General features: G+C 50.0%; 1 protein-coding gene across 3 annotated transcripts in view; it reads right to left on the bottom strand.

Annotated features, from left to right (window-relative positions):
- Window positions 1–540: 540 nt before the first annotated feature.
- The window catches only part of PLXND1 (plexin D1), a 73045-nt gene continuing 55371 nt past the window's right edge, over window positions 541–18214 (bottom strand). For 2 of the 3 annotated variants that reach the window (XM_075287290.1, XM_075287292.1), the window contains exons 22-36: window positions 17866–17978; window positions 14494–14601; window positions 11507–11637; window positions 10984–11182; window positions 9966–10112; window positions 8175–8331; window positions 7878–7981; window positions 7695–7758; window positions 7466–7500; window positions 6537–6641; window positions 6132–6295; window positions 5418–5565; window positions 2760–2900; window positions 2596–2670; window positions 541–2514 (exon numbers count right to left, since the gene is read on the bottom strand). In XM_075287290.1, coding sequence (XP_075143391.1) covers window positions 2398–2514; window positions 2596–2670; window positions 2760–2900; window positions 5418–5565; window positions 6132–6295; window positions 6537–6641; window positions 7466–7500; window positions 7695–7758; window positions 7878–7981; window positions 8175–8331; window positions 9966–10112; window positions 10984–11182; window positions 11507–11637; window positions 14494–14601; window positions 17866–17978 — 1808 coding nt within the window. In that variant the 3' untranslated portion in view covers window positions 541–2397. The remainder of the gene's footprint in view (window positions 2515–2595; window positions 2671–2759; window positions 2901–5417; window positions 5566–6131; window positions 6296–6536; window positions 6642–7465; window positions 7501–7694; window positions 7759–7877; window positions 7982–8174; window positions 8332–9965; window positions 10113–10983; window positions 11183–11506; window positions 11638–14493; window positions 14602–17865; window positions 17979–18214) is intronic. The other variant, XM_075287291.1, reaches the window with a different exon arrangement.

Below are 18214 nucleotides of genomic sequence, written 5' to 3'. Positions count from 1 at the left end.
AATGTAAAGCTATGAGGTGTCAGTATATTATGTATCATCAGTGACTTCTTCTGGTTGTCTCAAGGCCGCGGCCAGCAAACCAAAGAAAGGAGCCGCAGAGAAGACGCAGAAATCCCCGGCACCTGCCAAGAAGCCGAAGGCCAAGGCTGCAGCTGTGGAAGAGCCATATCTCAGGAAGGAACCGGCCAAGATGAGGGCTGAGCCTTTCTTAATAGAAGACTCCGAGGAGAAGCCGACAGCTAAAAGTGGCAAGAAGGGGAAGAAGTGACCCCATGGGGGGTGGAGGGGTTTTAACTTGTATCTTTAACTTATGTGACCTTTAACCTATTCCGAATAAAGTGTTTAATAAACCTGTCCAGTGTCCTGGTATCTGCGGGCCTCGTGGTGGTGCAGGACACCCGGCCAGGGACAGGCTAGTACTATCAGTGCAGCTCTGGATGTGACTAGAGTGCAAGGTGCAGAAATCCATAAGACCAGTCTTAGACTTTAAATATTTTATTACAAAGAACATTCACATAGAACTTTCTTACATAAACCGGATCTTGCTTTATATACATCTACATACAGTGTGCATAATCGCCTCGGCTGTAGGGGGCGCCTCTGACACAAGAGGCAGTACGGGGTTAGTCTGAATTTCAGACCGATCTACCATTAGTCTATGGACCGCGGTGGTGCTTGGTTGGAAGGTCCTAGTAAAAAATCCAATATTTGAGATTCCACTCTTCAGGCCGTTCACAGCGTATGCAGCGCCATTGTCTGCAAAGATTTGTCGTCTTAGATTTGCCCTTATCTATTAAGGCTGTCGCCTCACCAGGATGTCGTGTTGGGGGGAGGGGTAATAGTCACTGATGTCTGCACAAAAAAAATGGGTGCAACCTGCTTGTGCTTCCCCCTGGGAGATCCTGTACATGTCTGTGCTGCCCCTAGAGGCCATCTACAGTACACTCCTCCAAGACTCTCTAGATGGTCACCACAAAGGGGGCTCTCATGGTTGCTATTCAACTTGAGCTCTAGATAACGTGAATGGATGTTTTAGTGAATGTGAACAGGGCTGTACAAACCTCAGTCACTTATCTGGTTGTGAGTAGACATCTGCATTAATTCCTGGAGGTGTGAACGTGACTCTACTTGTCGTACATTTGCGCTGCCTAGGTCACTGGACTGCAGGTCATTGTGATCCTAAAGGCAGCCATTGACTGCGACCATATAACTAGTGACCTCATGGGACGTGATGATGTCACCACCCTGTTATGGGACTCTTTATGCCCAGGGTTGGCGTTCAGGGCTACTAACGTGGCCTTCTGGGAACCCGAATTTATGCTTAGACCCCTTCACTGCCCGTGATCACCAAGGAATGTAACAACTAACCCTTTCATTACCCTAAACCCCTGGGGAATTAACCCTTTGCCCCAGTACAATGGCTGCTCATCCGTCTTCTCTGCTCAGCAGATCTTCACAGCGTTCAATACTCGGCTCTGTCATATATATTATATCTGTGTGTTTGATAGCCAGCTACCGGGGACGTCGGCCTCCATTGTCCACAATGCAGCGATCTCACTATATAATCACCTATATGGACTGTAATCAGCACCAAGGAGCAGCCATAGTTAAAGGGATAGGCTGGCCGTCAGCAGATGCAATGCTGGGACCTTGTCAGGACCTTGCAGTTGGGATGTTGTAAGGTAAGTGTCTAATATTCCAGAAATGTCCATGAAACCTACAAAACGCTTCTGACAACCCCCTACCCGGTTCCAATGACACAATATCCGGGGTCCTGCAGCACCAGATCTGCAGAGACCAAGTCCCATTTTCCTGATGGCTGGAATGGACGTGAGTGCACAGTGAGCGGCTCAGGAGCTCGGCGCGTTTCTTGCACAGCGTTGTATTGTGTCACTAGATCACAACAATCCCTTTAATTATCCTGAGATCTAGGACTATAAGGCACTCGCAGAGTGATGTGTGTCTATAACCCATGAGGGGATCACGGCCTGGCAGCTCCAGTGGTTGTGCCCTTGCAGTGTTCGCAGACCTTGGTGAGCGGGATAAAGTTTTTCACATCTGCAGTGCAGAATGGAAGAAGAAACCAGAGAAATGTTCTGTGGCCCTACAGCAAAGGACCCGGGGCTGGCACAGAGCGCGTGTCCACAGGAGCCCAGCAGTTCTTGGGCAAGAAGGTCCTTCAATTGGGCAAGATGGGCCTTGTGATGACCTGTAACCTTCTCGAGCCAGCTGTCTGTAGAGTCCAGTGCACATTGAGAGGGTCATGGATATCCGCCATCTTGGAGGTAGCGAATATCGCCATCACTGGAAGCTTCACCAACATTGAAGACCAAGAATTCTGCAACATGGAATTGCTTCCGAGACCTCAGAAGAAGAGGGAGGTCCATGTGGCCCCTTCTACGCTTCACTGCTACACGTGTAGATGTCGTCCTCCATCAGGACAATCACCTGCTCGAACTTGTGCTGGAGTTGGCCCCGTCGGGTGATGGGATTTGCTTCTAGGGCATTGACGATCTGCGGGGTATGAAGGTAAAGAGCGGTCAGGACCTGAGGTCACCTTGGCGTGTTTTACGGTCAGAGTTTGGCGCAGCTTACCTGTGAGCGGTACTTCTTGGCGTACTTGTAGATTTCAGCCAACGCTACATTGGTGTTGAATTTATTCTGATACTTCTAAGGTAAATGGAGAGAAGATGTCACTGAGGTCAACCCAAGGTGTGGCGCCCCCCTAAGGAGACCCAGGTTGTCTCCCTTTCTCTTACCCGTGACTCTTCAGCCAGGTGAGCGTTCATCTCCTGCTCGCTCAGAGGACTCATCTCCTTGATCTGGCGGTAGTATTTCTGCACAATCTTGCGGTATTCTGGGATTTCCTTGGCGTACAGCAGCTTGTTGGTGGGTGAATCCTGGGAAAGATACAGATGTTACTGGAGATTACGGCAGTATGGGGCCGGGTCACATGACAGCGGGGGCAATGGCTACAGATGAATCCTTACTGTAAACAGTAGCATTTCACTCCATGGAGAGGAGGGGGCGCTCTCTGACATTGTCACGCTGTGTGTGGCCGCCTCAACTCTCTTTTGATGCCTAAAGGCCGTTTCCTGCAAGTATTTATCAGTGTAGGTTGCTGAACTCTCCTCACCGAAAACATTCCCAGCTGTGCGAAGACCCCCGGAGGCAAAGTCTACACTGCAGCTGACAGGACACCATGTGCAGGTAACAGGCAGCCCGTCACATGTGTCTGACATCTTTGGGGTTACCTCACTCATTGCAGTGGTCGGAACGTCTAGAGAGCGCTCGCTCTAGATTGTGTCACTGAATGCACCTGTTAGACCTATGTGCGGGGGAAAACCTCTCACACAGCAATCCAGCAGAGTGCAGGCTCTGGAATGCAGCTCTGGAGGTGACTAGAGTATAACATCATACACACCAGATAATTACAGCTTTTTGTTTTTGTGCTTTTCCAGTTTATTCATTTCTATTTGAAAACCATCAGTAAGTTGCTGCTGACAGATCTGTCATTCCTAATGTGTATTTTTGGGTGTCCTTACTGTGAAAGATTTGTTTCACCTATTAATCCTTTAATATGTATTGCAGCCTGGCACAATAACACAGAGAATAGGGATAGTATCCTACTTGCTGACAGTTTCCATACAGCAACATAAAAGTTAATGAATGTGTATTACAAAGACGCTGGGCTTAATATGTGCTGACTATAGGGCCAGAGAGGATCCCAGGACATATAGATATATCTGTATACACTCTGTAAGTCTGATCTATGGGCTGAGGGCTGTCAGAGCAGATTTGGGGGGCTTGTGAACTTGTCGGTGCGGCTTCTGGACGCTGCCAAATAATATTTCATGTCACAGGGAAGCAATAAACAGATTAGTAAGGAAATACACAATGTACACGCAGGCGCCCCACAATGAACACGCAGGCGCCCCGCACTGTACACACAGGCGCCCCACAATGTACACGCAGGCGCCCCGCACTGTACACACAGGCGCCCCACAATGAACACGCAGGCGCCCCGCACTGTACACACAGGCGCCCCACAATGTACACGCAGGCGCCCCGCACTGTACACACAGGCGCCCCACAATGTACACGCAGGCGCCCCACAATGAACACGCAGGCGCCCCGCACTGTACACACAGGCGCCCCACAATGTACACGCAGGCGCCCCACAATGAACACGCAGGCGCCCCTCACTGTACACACAGGCGCCCCACAATGTACACGCAGGCGCCCCGCACTGTACACGCAGGCGCCCCGCACTGTACACGCAGGCGCCCCGCACTGTACACACAGGCGCCCCACAATGTACACGCAGGCGCCCCACAATGAACACGCAGGCGCCCCTCACTGTACACACAGGCGCACCACAATGTACACGCAGGCGCCCCGCACTGTACACACAGGCGCCCCTCACTGTACACACAGGCGCCCCGCAATGTACACACAGGCGCCCCGCACTGTACACGCAGACGCCCCGCACTGTACACACAGGCGCCCCACAATGTACACACAGGCGCCCCGCACTGTACACGCAGACGCCCCACAATGTACACACAGGCGCCCCGCACTGTACACACAGGCGCCCCACAATGTACACGCAGAAGCCCCACACTGTACACACAGGCGCCCCACAATGTACACGCAGAAGCCCCACACTGTACACACAGGCGCCCCACAATGTACACACAGGCGCCCCACAATGTACACACAGGCGCACCTCACTGTACACACAGGCGCCCCACAATGTACACGCAGAAGCCCCACACTGTACACACAGGCGCCCCACAATGTACACGCAGAAGCCCCACACTGTACACACAGGCGCCCCACAATGTACACACAGGCGCCCCTCACTGTACACACAGGCGCCCCACAATGAACACGCAGGCGCCCCACAATGAACACGCAGGCGCCCCGCACTGTACACGCAGGCGCCCCTCACTGTACACACAGGCGCCCCACAATGTACACGCAGGCGCCCCGCACTGTACACGCAGGCGCCCCACAATGAACACGCAGGCGCCCCACAATGTACACGCAGGCGCCCCAAAATGTACACACAGGCGCCCCTCACTGTACACGCAGGCGCCCCGCACTGTACACGCAGGCGCCCCACAATGTACACGCAGGCGCCCCGCACTGTACACGCAGGCGCCCCGCACTGTACACACAGGCGCCCCGCACTGTACACGCAGGCGCCCCACAATGTACACGCAGGCGCCCCGCACTGTACACGCAGGCGCCCCGCACTGTACACACAGGCGCCCCACAATGTACACGCAGGCGCCCCGCACTGTACACACAGGCGCCCCACAATGTACACACAGGCGCCCCGCACTGTACACGCAGGCGCCCCACAATGTACACACAGGCGCCCCGCACTGTACACCGCCGCTCCGTCTCACCTTGCCCAGTTGCATATCGGAGATGGAGCAGGCGTCAATGAACGCTTGGGCGATGACCGACAGGCAGGCGTCCATGTGGTCCGACTTCTCCATGTCAAATACAAACTCTGGATTTTTCAGGATGTTCACCCAGAAGCGAAGGGGGAGACTGGAGGGGAGAGAAGATGAGACGGCGGGATGAGGATGATGAGACTGGTCACACGGGCGCAGGACTCCTTACAGGGGATCACAGCTACATGCCGAATTGTGTCACTACAAGTAGTGATTGTGAATGTGGTTACTAACGGTGACGGGATGGGGTCACAACCCCAAATGTGCTGGATTCTGGGTCCGCGTGGTGTCCGCACAAATCATGTGGAGAGGAAAATACTTCAAGCAGATCTTTTCTCTCCCCATGATTCATGCGGACACCGAGTGGAACACACACGGACCCAATATAGTCTATGAGGTCCTTGTGGTTTCATTGCTCCCCAAACAGAATACCAAACACAGATATAGACCAGGCCTCAGGAACGCTTGTCACCCTATTAAGGTAAATTCACACTTGTCAGTTCTGCAGCAGTATTTTTTCTGTCTATATCCTTACTGTACATAAGAGGGTTTCCATACACTGACAGCAAGCAGATCTATTGGAAGCGGAAGGTTTCTTTACTGGATCGCTGTTCTTCTGGGTTTTGCTATACGTAGGCCTGGACGCGGCAGAGGTTTCCGTACCTGTTGGTCTTCCATATGTGCAGCGTATCTGGGTCGGAGATTCCTCTCTTCTCTGCCTGTTCCTCAAGGAAGTCAAAGAAGTATTTGATGGCGAGGGGCGGCTGGTCGTCGCAGATGCTGAGGATGGCTCGGAAAAGGTCGTCCAGGAATTTCTGTAATGTTCCCTAGAAACAAAAAGTAATACAGAGGATGAGCCCCAACAGACGGAACCATCAGCCCATGTATATAGGGGTCAGGGGGGCGATGGGGGTCCCTATATAAGGTCCGGGATCAGCAGAGGGGCTATGTATGCTACCCGCCATCCTGAGATCGGCCTTCTGACATTTCGTGTCTGCTGACTTTGGCTCGCGCTCTGTAATTCTCCATTGCTGACAGAAGCGTCACCTCCAGAACAGATTTTCGTACCTTTGTAGAGAGGAGGCGGGTGAGATAGATTTCGGGTAGAACCTTCTTCCTGTGACTCTGCCGATGAGATTTCTTATTCTCGAGGATGTCGTCAGTCGGGAGGACCTGGAATAGATTAATATTGGGGTCAGGGCATCTCTGCTTCTTCCCACCGATGGACACGGAGGATGCAGTGCCGCTGAGCTGGGGCCTGGTCGGGCAGTGGATTATTGTACTACATGTCAGTCCCATATATATATATATATATATATATATATATATATATATATATATATATACAGGATAGTCCTGTGGAACAGCCCTTGAAGGGGCGTGGCCTATGCAAACATGGCCACAAGTGGGAGAATGTCGGGAGGGATAGAGACGTTATGTGGGCGATGTACCGCCATGCAGCTGTCATGTTGTAGTATTTCTGCCATGACGGAGTCTGGGGGTCACGGCTGTAACCCGGCATTCCTCCGCTGACCCCTTGCTGGAGCTGGCGGAGTGCAGGCTGCTTCCAATTAGAAAGCCTTGCACACTATCTGTAGATGATCTGCCGTCCCGCTGCCGTCTGCTCCGCTTTACCTTCTATAAATATACACTTGGCCGTTGCCTTCTTCCAGGGGCCGCTCTCTAGTTCCTTATGAGCTGTTTAGGACCCCCCCCCCGTCCCCCCCCCCCCCCCCCCCCCCCGTCCCCTTACCCAGCTCTCTTGGCTTTTTATCACTTGGCGGTTATTTTTTTTTACGTGTCATGACGTTGGCTGCGGCTAATTGTGTTATGGATTTTTTTATGGTGTTTTTTCTTTTTACAGAAAACTGTATGTGAGAAGTTTGCAGCAGCAGATCCTCCACAGTCTCAGATCGGTTTGATGCAGCTTTGGATGTGAGTAGAGTAGATGATACGTGGCCCCCCGTACTCTGCACACACAAGGAGACATTACTTACCAAATGGAAATACTTGTCTGTGTCCAAATCTTTCACTGCAAAAAAAGAGAGAAAGTTCTGTTTATTGTCCAGTCGCTGCCGCCATTGCAGATAGTTGTTGTGTCCGGGCGGCGGTGCGAATGGATCCGACCTTACACAGGTGTCAGCTGAGTGTGAACACGACATTCACATTATACAATTTGTACATAAACCCGGAATATTCCATTGTCTGACCCGCAGAGTATCTCACCTCGGCCAAGCGTGTTATCTCGCTGATCTTTCAGACTCATCGCCAGCGACGCTCCGTCACAGACCTGGCAGGTAAAAAACGCTCATCATACTAGATATAATAGAGAAGTGTAATATCCACACACAGCGCCGCAGTATATGGCAGCGCGATATCACACGGTCATAGCTGGAGGTGTTCAGGTACCTTATAGTGCGACAAGGTGTTTAGTTTCTTCCTTCCGTCTTCCATGACGGACGAGTCATCGAGGTCTCGCAGGATGTAGCCCCTCGAACTGAACGCAAACCATTCTATAGGGGGGAGAAAGAGCATCGATGATGTCATATGGACTGACCGTGCACATCAATGTCACTGCCCTGACCACAGACTCTGTATACAGATACATACAGCCGAAGTCACACACAACTTGTGAATTTGGTGAATTTGCCCTGTACGGTACCATGCCATTAGTGTGATGTTCCTATAAGAATCCCCCATGTTTACCTAAATCCACATCTTCTACTTGTGGCCACTGTGAGTAAGGCAAGTTCTTGCAGAAAGCTTCAAGTATTTTCTCTTTACACTGGCTGACGGTGTCTGTGTCCAGCACGCGAACGGTCAGCGAGTCCATGCCGCAGCCCTGGAAGGAGACATTGATATTCTGCCAAGAGAGGACAAGACAGGGGATTAGTCACTGACCAATGATAACACCAAAATAAGAAGTCTACCAAATCAGTTCTCTCTAGGCTGCACTGATGAGGTCCAACCAGACAGAAACAATGCCGTCCGTAGCTAAGAAATTGATTTGGTTATAACCTCGCATCATGCAGTGAAGGCTTCTGGGAAAGTCGGGGATGATGTTCAGGGTGCTTCCCATAGAGGGCAGCATAACAGAGGCACTGTCTCCCGGTTTACATCTTGGGAGACAGATTTGCATATTCTTCCCATGTTCCCTTGCCTATGGCTGTATAAGTCTCCACACACCTGAAAAGGTGGTCTCTCCCTAAGGAGTGACATTATCCCCATAATCTAGGATAAGTAATGTAATGTATGTACACAGTATACAGAGGTATATATATATATGTCCTGATGTCTCGCTTTTCTCTCTTCCATTTCTACCTCCGTCCTGTATCTCTGTATTACTTACTGGCTATTATAAGACATTCTTCTATAATTACCTCTTAATGAGATAACTTAATTACTCTATAATCTGAATGACTGAAATCTGATAGTGTGAAGTCTTAAAGAGACATTGCTGATATAATCAGTGGTGACATCACTAGAGGTCAGCGGAGGGGACGGCGTCCATTACTAGATAGGAGATAACTTTCATTGTATCCAGACTCCTCTGTTCTTCTTACATACATGTATATCACATGTTCTAGGCGATATTACTGGGATGCGAGAATGTAAGTTATAATTCTTCTGTACTGATCTCTCTCCTGATACTTTGCTACAATGTAACAGCGCAGGGAGATTGTATCAGTCTGAAGTCCAGATTGTTCATCTCACTGAAGACTGGATACAATTGTAACAAACCCTCAGCTGTGATGCTATTAATAAATCTTGAAAACTATGAAATACTAAAATACATCACATCGGATTCTCCAGCGATTAACCCCGTGTGTGCCTTGTCCTTGTTACTTTCCTGAGATGACACTTTGACTACCTCGGATGTGAGCGGCCGCCCGCCCGTGGCTTCTGTCTGTCCCGCTCTCCCCCTGAGCAAGGAGCCATAAATCACAGCTCTCCAGGGGCAGCTCCTCCATCCATTCTCCAGGACGGGGCGGACGGGGCCCCCGGGGGCTCCATCTCTCCCCTGTCTGGGATATTTCAGGGAACGTTAGAAGAGACGGCTCGGAGAACAATGGCCGAGTCCTGTCATATATCACATATGTAACGCTTCACCTCGTTTTGTAAAAACATGAAATATTTTTGTGCTCATTTTTCATTCTGTCAACCTGTGTGGACTCAAGAGAAAGCCACGCCCACTCTGATGATGTCACTTTTTCATTCTGTGAAGCTGCGCGTACATAAGAGAAGCCACGCCCACTCTGATGATGTCACTTCACTTTTTGTATCCACTTTCCCAATGGAAGGTGAATCTGCACAAATGTCCCATCTTACAGGCCAAGATACTCGTATACGGGGCCCTCTCTACTATATACAGTATGACCCTTCTTATCCTGCATGAAGACAAGATGGCGGCTGTATTGCTTCCTATGGGACCACATGTCATACATTACGCAGCCTGTCAGCCATGTCATCCCCCATCCTGTGGGTGGCGCTACTTACCATGGGTTTGGCTTCGATATTCTCCCTCAGAAGCCATTCCTCGTTCAGCGTGTATCTGGCCTTCCCCGTGATGGCGTCAATGGATCCCTTATTGATTTGCTGCTTTATGGCGCACAACAGCAAGAAAAATGGCTCTCCTACTGTCTCCTGCGGAAAGACAAGTGGATTAAGATCACAGAACCCGCGAGTGTCTAATTCTACACTGATGCATTATCGCTACCCAACTTTCCCAGGAACAGATAATCAAACGGAAAAGAATTCTAGCCATAGAGACGGAATAGGAAGAGACAAGAATGAAAATTGTCTTGGATTTTTGGATGTAGGGGTGAAGCCCTTACATGTAACTGAACGCTGGGAACACATCAGCAACACGGAGACAGATGTCAGGCAGCTGTATACGCTGTAATAATATATCCCATGTTGTGAGGGGTGGCGGGGTCAATGGAGGCGATCCAGCAATGGCCGCACAGACGGAGAGTGATAATCCTACAGATCCTTCCCTAAAGTCTGATATAGTAATCCAGGACGTCTGGGTGCAGTCAGTCAGTGCGGTCCCCCCTGGCCGCCCCCCCCCCCCCCCAGACCCGGGATCGCCTGTCACTGGGCTAATTATATTTGGATTTGTTTGCTCAGTCCAAGTGACTGGAACTAATCAATTCCAGCCCACTCCCCGACCCCGCTCCCTACAGCCCACGCTTATTACTGGGGGGCTTCACTATCATAACACAACCTGCAACCTTTCACCTCAATGTCAGGGAGGCAGCAGCGAGGGCGATAGAAATCTGGCTACTGGGAGAGGTTATTGTTTTAATAATTTGGAGGAAGGAATTTTTAGTTGCACCTTCACTTCCGGCATGGAAAATGGAGAACTCAATATCCATTAAGAGTAGTGTTGTGCTTCGGTCAGTGCACACAGGCCCTTGGTGATATTATGTCCATATATTATTGTATGACCCAAGAGACAACATGGCGGGGCAGTACAGCCGCGCTGGACACAGACGCCATGTCATCTCCGTACCCTCAGACAGCTGTACATGCAGATGGACATCCAATTGGTCAGCATCTTCTCCACCACCGACTCCGTCCTGCGCAGCATCAGTTTGGGGTTTTTGGAGGCCGAGGAGTCTATGAGATCGACCAGCAGATCCTTCATGATACTCGTGTAGTACTCCAGCTTTCCGTGCAGGGCGATGGTGAGCAGAGAGGCCAAGTTACATCTGAAAGGGGGAGATAAGGGAGAACGAGGGTCAGAAGAGCCGGAGCATGGGGCGGATGGAGAAAACGGGAACTTGTGGGGGTTGTTGGTGTTTTTTGGTAAAATATGACCAAGTAACAAAAAACTATTGAAAACCCCCCCCCCCCCCATAAAAGATAAAGAATTCACTGCCACCTGCTGAATATGTAGCAGCGATCTGCGCGAGATCTCCCAGATAATTTTCACTTGCAGATTTCTCCGTCTATAAAACACGTCCCTCGTGCGGCCTCAGGCGAAAGTCACCCAAGGACGGGGAGGATTTTATAATGAGCAGTAGCGGCGGTACCTGTCCCGTACAGCGAAGTCCTTCTGCGCCTCCACCGCGTGGATGAACGTGATCAGGAAGTGACGGTTACTGAGCAGCGTGGACAAGGTGGCGATTCCTTCCTCCATATTTGTGCGGCAATTCTCTGGAACCTGCCATAGAGACGAGAGCTAATAAAGTGCTGCAGGAATTGTATACAGGATAGATGATGTGGAGCAGTCCTTCACCATTTCCCAGATCCCTGCTTGCTGTCAGTGAATAGGAACCTTCCTGTCCCTGTCCAGAGGCTGAAAACCTGTCCTGTCAGAGCTCAGTACGAAATATCAGGGCGCTCGCACCGCACTGGAGCCTCGGGATATACATTACAATGTTTCCTTTCACTGACAGCAGGAAGAGGTATTGAAAAATTGTGGCAGAACTTTTCATTGTGCAATAAGTAAAATCATAAATCCCGACAGTCCTGTTCTCGCACAAAGAGATGAAGCTTTGTATAACATTGGTGTTTATATGCAGATTCGGAGGTACTCATGGGTGGGAGTGGGGTAGAGCTTAAAGGGAATTTGAGGCCCATTATGGTCTATGGGAGAGTTTTCTAGAGATGCTCTAAGCAGGGAGAGGGAGAAGATAAGCGGTGACATTGTCTATTGTCAGTAGCAGTGTTATCTATAGAGTGTTATCTTCTATTGTAATCCTATTTATGATGCTGCTGCACAGAAAACCCCTACAGAATTGGCAAGTGTCAGTCTATTATTAGGCTTAGCGGCCAGAGTGAAAATTGTAGGATATTAAGGATATATAGGGTATATATTCTTGTCCCGGATTCACAAGATAATTTGTGATTTCCTACAAGATGAGTCTCAGTGACATAAACAAGAAGAGTAAGAAAAGGGGTCATGAAATATAAGATTGAACGGAGAAAGACATAAGGAATAGGGAACCCTCTCACGTGGCTGCTCGTTCCTTAGGTCTGGGTAATGACATGTTACTTGGTCTCTGTATTACTGTTGGGCTATTGAAGTAAGACATTCATAGAAGACCCTCAAATGTGCATTAAAAAGATGAAAACCGCTCTCTAATATCTTTCTCCGGGGCTGAGATATTGTCACATGAGGTTACAGGCCCAAAGCTTGAGGCTGCACTACTGAGAGATTCGTATAATATGAGTATTGTTGTCCTAGAGACTTTGTGTGGATACAAATCCCCCAGTCCCTGAATGTCCGTCCCAGATATGGACGTGGCTATGGATGTGGATGGTCGTTTTTGGATCCTGTATACCCCTTCAGATCTATCCGTATATCTTGCAGTTCCCTCCCAATGTCACCAGTTCTCTGCATTGTATGAGACCCCTTTCATGTCCGCCTGCCTGAGCCAAAACAAACAGCCCAGGGTCGGGGGATTCGGGTGTTGCAGCCTAAATTCCATAGGAGGAGGAAGGGGAGCGGGGAGCGTCCGCACTAATCACATAAACACAGGGGACACTTCATTAACTCTTAATCCTGCAGCGGCCCTACAGAGCGCTCATGTGTCAGGGTCCCCAGAGGCCGACGGGGATCCAGGAGATTTGGGTATTCTTAGTAATCTCTCTATATACAATGCAGGAATTGGCGGCCATGACTGTCTGGGGTCCGGCAAAGAAATCTGCAGATGAAACTGACGGGCAAAATGGTTTTATTAAAAAAATTTTATTAGATGGGAAATGGGAAGGAAGAGGGAGAAGAGACAGGACGGGCAAGGATGGAGAGGGAACATGGACGGGACGGGCGAGGATAGAGAGGGAATAGAGACGGGACAGGCGAGGATGGAGAGGGAACAGACGGGACGGGCGAGGATGGAGAGGGAACAGACGGGACGGGCGAGGATGGAGAGGGAGAAGAGACGGGACAGGCAAGGATGGAGAGGGAACAGAGACGGGACAGGCGAGGATGGAGAGGGAACATGGACGGGACGGGCGAGGATAGAGAGGGAACAGAGACGGGACGGGCGAGGATGGAGAGGGAACAGAGACGGGACGGGCGAGGATAGAGAGGGAACAGAGACGGGACGGGCGAGGATAGAGAGGGAACAGAGACGGGACAGGCGAGGATGGAGAGGGAACATGGACGGGACGAGCAAGGATGGAGAGAGAACAGAGACGGGACGGGCGAGGATGGAGAGGGAACAGAGACGGGACGGGCAAGGATGGAGAGGGAACAGAGACGGGACGGGCAAGGATGGAGAGGGAACAGAGACGGGACAGGCGAGGATGGAGAGAGAACATGGACGGGACGGGCAAGGATGGAGAGGGAACAGAGACGGGACGGGCGAGGATAGAGAGGGAACAGAGACGGGACGGGCGAGGATAGAGAGGGAACAGAGACGGGACAGGCGAGGATGGAGAGGGAACATGGACGGGACGAGCAAGGATGGAGAGAGAACAGAGACGGGACGGGCAAGGATGGAGAGGGAACAGAGACGGGACGGGCAAGGATGGAGAGGGAACAGAGACGGGACGGGCAAGGATGGAGAGGGAACAGAGACGGGACAGGCGAGGATGGAGAGAGAACATGGACGGGACGGGCAAGGATGGAGAGGGAACAGAGACGGGACGGGCGAGGATAGAGAGGGAACAGAGACGGGACGGGCGAGGATAGAGAGGGAACAGAGACGGGACGGGCGAGGATAGAGAGGGAACAGAGACGGGACGGGCGAGGATAGAGAGGGAACAGAGACGGGACGGGCAAGGATGGAGAGGGAACAGAGACGGGTAGGGATTGTGAGCCCCTATACAGGGGTGTATAAGAGATCACAACAGGGGGGACAGTCATAAAGGAGGCGGGGCTGTGACACCCCTAATGTGGCTGCTCCAAGATCAATGGTCGTGTCTGACGTACCAAGAACGAAAATCAAAAGTAAAAGTAAATGTGAGATTGTAAGAAAATGACAGCGAAGGAAACCCCCAACATGGAAGGAAACTGCCGGGAATCTCCAGCGACTCTGGGGATTAGTCACAGACATGGTAAAAGACTCACCCTCCATTCTGCACGCAGTAAGGGGTGCATCTCCGGGACATGCATCCCCAGCTGGGTGTTGAAGTTATTCGGGGGTAGGATGTAACATTCCTCGTAGATGGAGGAACACTGCAAGAAACAAAGGATAAGACGTAAGTCTCGTCTTCACCAGTTTCCCTTTATGATAAGCTGACCACATGAGATTCTTCAGCCGAGATCTCCAGCGATCAATTGCGATCTATGGAGGGAACCAACAGTGAGTATTCAATTTCCCTATAGCGCCACCACAGGTGAAATGAAACATTACACCATTCTGATTGAGCTCAGCGGGTTTCTATGTCATTTATGGACATGTCTCAATTCTATAGACTATGTCAGGGCCCCATCTTATTGATGACCATGGGGACCTCTGCCCTGAAAATCCGCGCCATGGGACAGATGTCTCCAGAATGGGAAGTAGATCCCTGACGACGCTCTGCTGTGTACATGACATGTGGTTTCCTTCCTTTTTTCATCTCCTCAAAATAAAGATTCCGTCACCCTGAGATCAGGATCTGCGCGGCCACATTCATCGCTCTGCAACGCTCAGGTCTTCTCAATTCCTCTTCTGTATTTACAGCCTCATATACCGCCTGCCCCCCCCCCCCATATTCTCTATTGAGGCCCCCACCTAGTCCATGGGCCGCAGCCAAATCTCTGCAATAATTACTAATTACATAAGATGTGTCTGCTCAGTCTCCTGTACGAGAGGGACAAAGATCTGCTCAGAATCACATCCAATACAGTGTCCCGGAGGACAGGCCGAGAAGTTATAGCGCCCTGCAGTCTGCTCATCCCATCCCTCCCTATTGGGGGCATAGCTATGTGTGCTCTAGTACTCTCTGTTATCAGCCATGTCAGGAGGGGAGAGGCCGACTGTAGGACAGGAGAATACAATCTATTACTATCTGTTATCAGCCATGTCAGGAGGGGAGAGGCCGACTGTAGGACAGGAGAATACAATCTATTACTATCTGTTATCAGCCATGTCAGGAGGGGAGAGGCCGACTGTAGGACAGGGGAATACAATCTATTACTATCTGTTATCAGCCATGTCAGGAGAGGAGAGGCCGACTGTAGGACAGGAGAATACAATCTATTACTATCTGTTATCAGCCATGTCAGGAGAGGAGAGGCCGACTGTAGGACAGGAGAATACAATCTATTACTATCTGTTATCAGCCATGTCAGGAGGGGAGAGGCCGACTGTAGGACAGGAGAATACAATCTATTACTATCTGTTATCAGCCATGTCAGGAGGGGAGAGGCCGACTGTAGGACAGGGGAATACAATCTATTACTATCTGTTATCAGCCATGTCAGGAGAGGAGAGGCCGACTGTAGGACAGGAGAATACAATCTATTACTATCTGTTATCAGCCATGTCAGGAGGGGAGAGGCCGACTGTAGGACAGGGGAATACAATCTATTACTATCTGTTATCAGCCATGTCAGGAGCGGAGAGGCCGACTGTAGGACAGGGGAATACAATCTATTACTATCTGTTATCAGCCATGTCAGGAGAGGCCGACTGTAGGACAGGAGAATACAATCTATTACTATCTGTTATCAGCCATGTCAGGAGAGGAGAGGCCGACTGTAGGACAGGAGAATACAATCTATTACTATCTGTTATCAGCCATGTCAGGAGAGGCCGACTGTAGGACAGGAGAATACAATCTATTACTATCTGTTATCAGCCATGTCAGGAGAGGAGAGGCCGACTGTAGGACAGGGGAATACAATCTATTACTATCTGTTATCAGCCATGTCAGGAGGGGAGAGGCCGACTGTAGGACAGGGGAATACAATCTATTACTATCTGTTATCAGCCATGTCAGGAGAGGAGAGGCCGACTGTAGGACAGGAGAATACAATCTATTACTATCTGTTATCAGCCATGTCAGGAGAGGAGAGGCCGACTGTAGGACAGGGGAATACAATCTATTACTATCTGTTATCAGCCATGTCAGGAGAGGAGAGGCCGACTGTAGGACAGGGGAATACAATCTATTACTATCTGTTATCAGCCAGGAGGGGAGAGGCCGACTGTAGGACAGGGGAATACAATCTATTACTATCTGTTATCAGCCATGTCAGGAGAGGCCGACTGTAGGACAGGAGAATACAATCTATTACTATCTGTTATCAGCCATGTCAGGAGAGGAGAGGCCGACTGTAGGACAAGGGAATACAATCTATTACTATCTGTTATCAGCCATGTCAGGAGAGGCCGACTGTAGGACAGGAGAATACAATCTATTACTATCTGTTATCAGCCATGTCAGGAGAGGCCGACTGTAGGACAGGGGAATACAATCTATTACTATCTGTTATCAGCCATGTCAGGAGGGGAGAGGCCGACTGTAGGACAGGGGAATACAATCTATTACTATCTGTTATCAGCCATGTCAGGAGAGGAGAGGCCGACTGTAGGACAGGGGAATACAATCTATTACTATCTGTTATCAGCCATGTCAGGAGAGGAGAGGCCGACTGTAGGACAGGAGAATACAATCTATTACTATCTGTTATCAGCCATGTCAGGAGGGGAGAGGCCGACTGTAGGACAGGGGAATACAATCTATTACTATCTGTTATCAGCCATGTCAGGAGGGGAGAGGCCGACTGTAGGACAGGAGAATACAATCTATTACTATCTGTTATCAGCCATGTCAGGAGAGGAGAGGCCGACTGTAGGACAGGGGAATACAATCTATTACTATCTGTTATCAGCCATGTCAGGAGGGGAGAGGCCGACTGTAGGACAGGGGAATACAATCTATTACTATCTGTTATCAGCCATGTCAGGAGAGGCCGACTGTAGGACAGGGGAATACAATCTATTACTATCTGTTATCAGCCATGTCAGGAGGGGAGAGGCCGACTGTAGGACAGGAGAATACAATCTATTACTATCTGTTATCAGCCATGTCAGGAGAGGAGAGGCCGACTGTAGGACAGGGGAATACAATCTATTACTATCTGTTATCAGCCATGTCAGGAGGGGAGAGGCCGACTGTAGGACAGGGGAATACAATCTATTACTATCTGTTATCAGCCATGTCAGGAGAGGCCGACTGTAGGACAGGAGAATACAATCTATTACTATCTGTTATCAGCCATGTCAGGAGAGGAGAGGCCGACTGTAGGACAGGGGAATACAATCTATTACTATCTGTTATCAGCCATGTCAGGAGAGGAGAGGCCGACTGTAGGACAAGGGAATACAATCTATTACTATCTGTTATCAGCCATGTCAGGAGAGGCCGACTGTAGGACAGGAGAATACAATCTATTACTATCTGTTATCAGCCATTTCAGGACACAAGACTCTTTTTCAAGCTACATTACCTTTGGAAAGAAAGTTCTAGTCACAAAATGTTTGTACTCCAGGAATGGGATTCCCTGGCTGCGGTTTAGTTCCTTGGTCAGGTCTGTCATATCGGTCTGTAGTTCTGCAAATCCTGCAAAAACAGAAAACAGGAAACTTTACTGATAAATTAAGGGTCAGGATAAAAAATTTGAAGTTACTGGGGAATATCGGCACTGACTGTACTGGAGCTCCTGATCTTGGAGCCCTGAATAATTCTTGACCTGTGTATTATATACAGTATAGGCCCTATACAGTCTAGTGTAAGATAGGGGGCCACTTGCATCAGGGTCCTAGTGCTCCCCCTATCTCATCTTGCACCCCCTTCCC

This window comes from Leptodactylus fuscus, chromosome 9 (assembly GCF_031893055.1).
Source record: "Leptodactylus fuscus isolate aLepFus1 chromosome 9, aLepFus1.hap2, whole genome shotgun sequence".
In the NCBI taxonomy this organism is placed as follows: Eukaryota; Metazoa; Chordata; class Amphibia; order Anura; family Leptodactylidae; genus Leptodactylus; species Leptodactylus fuscus.
This window is presented reverse-complemented; position numbering and strand designations above follow the sequence as displayed.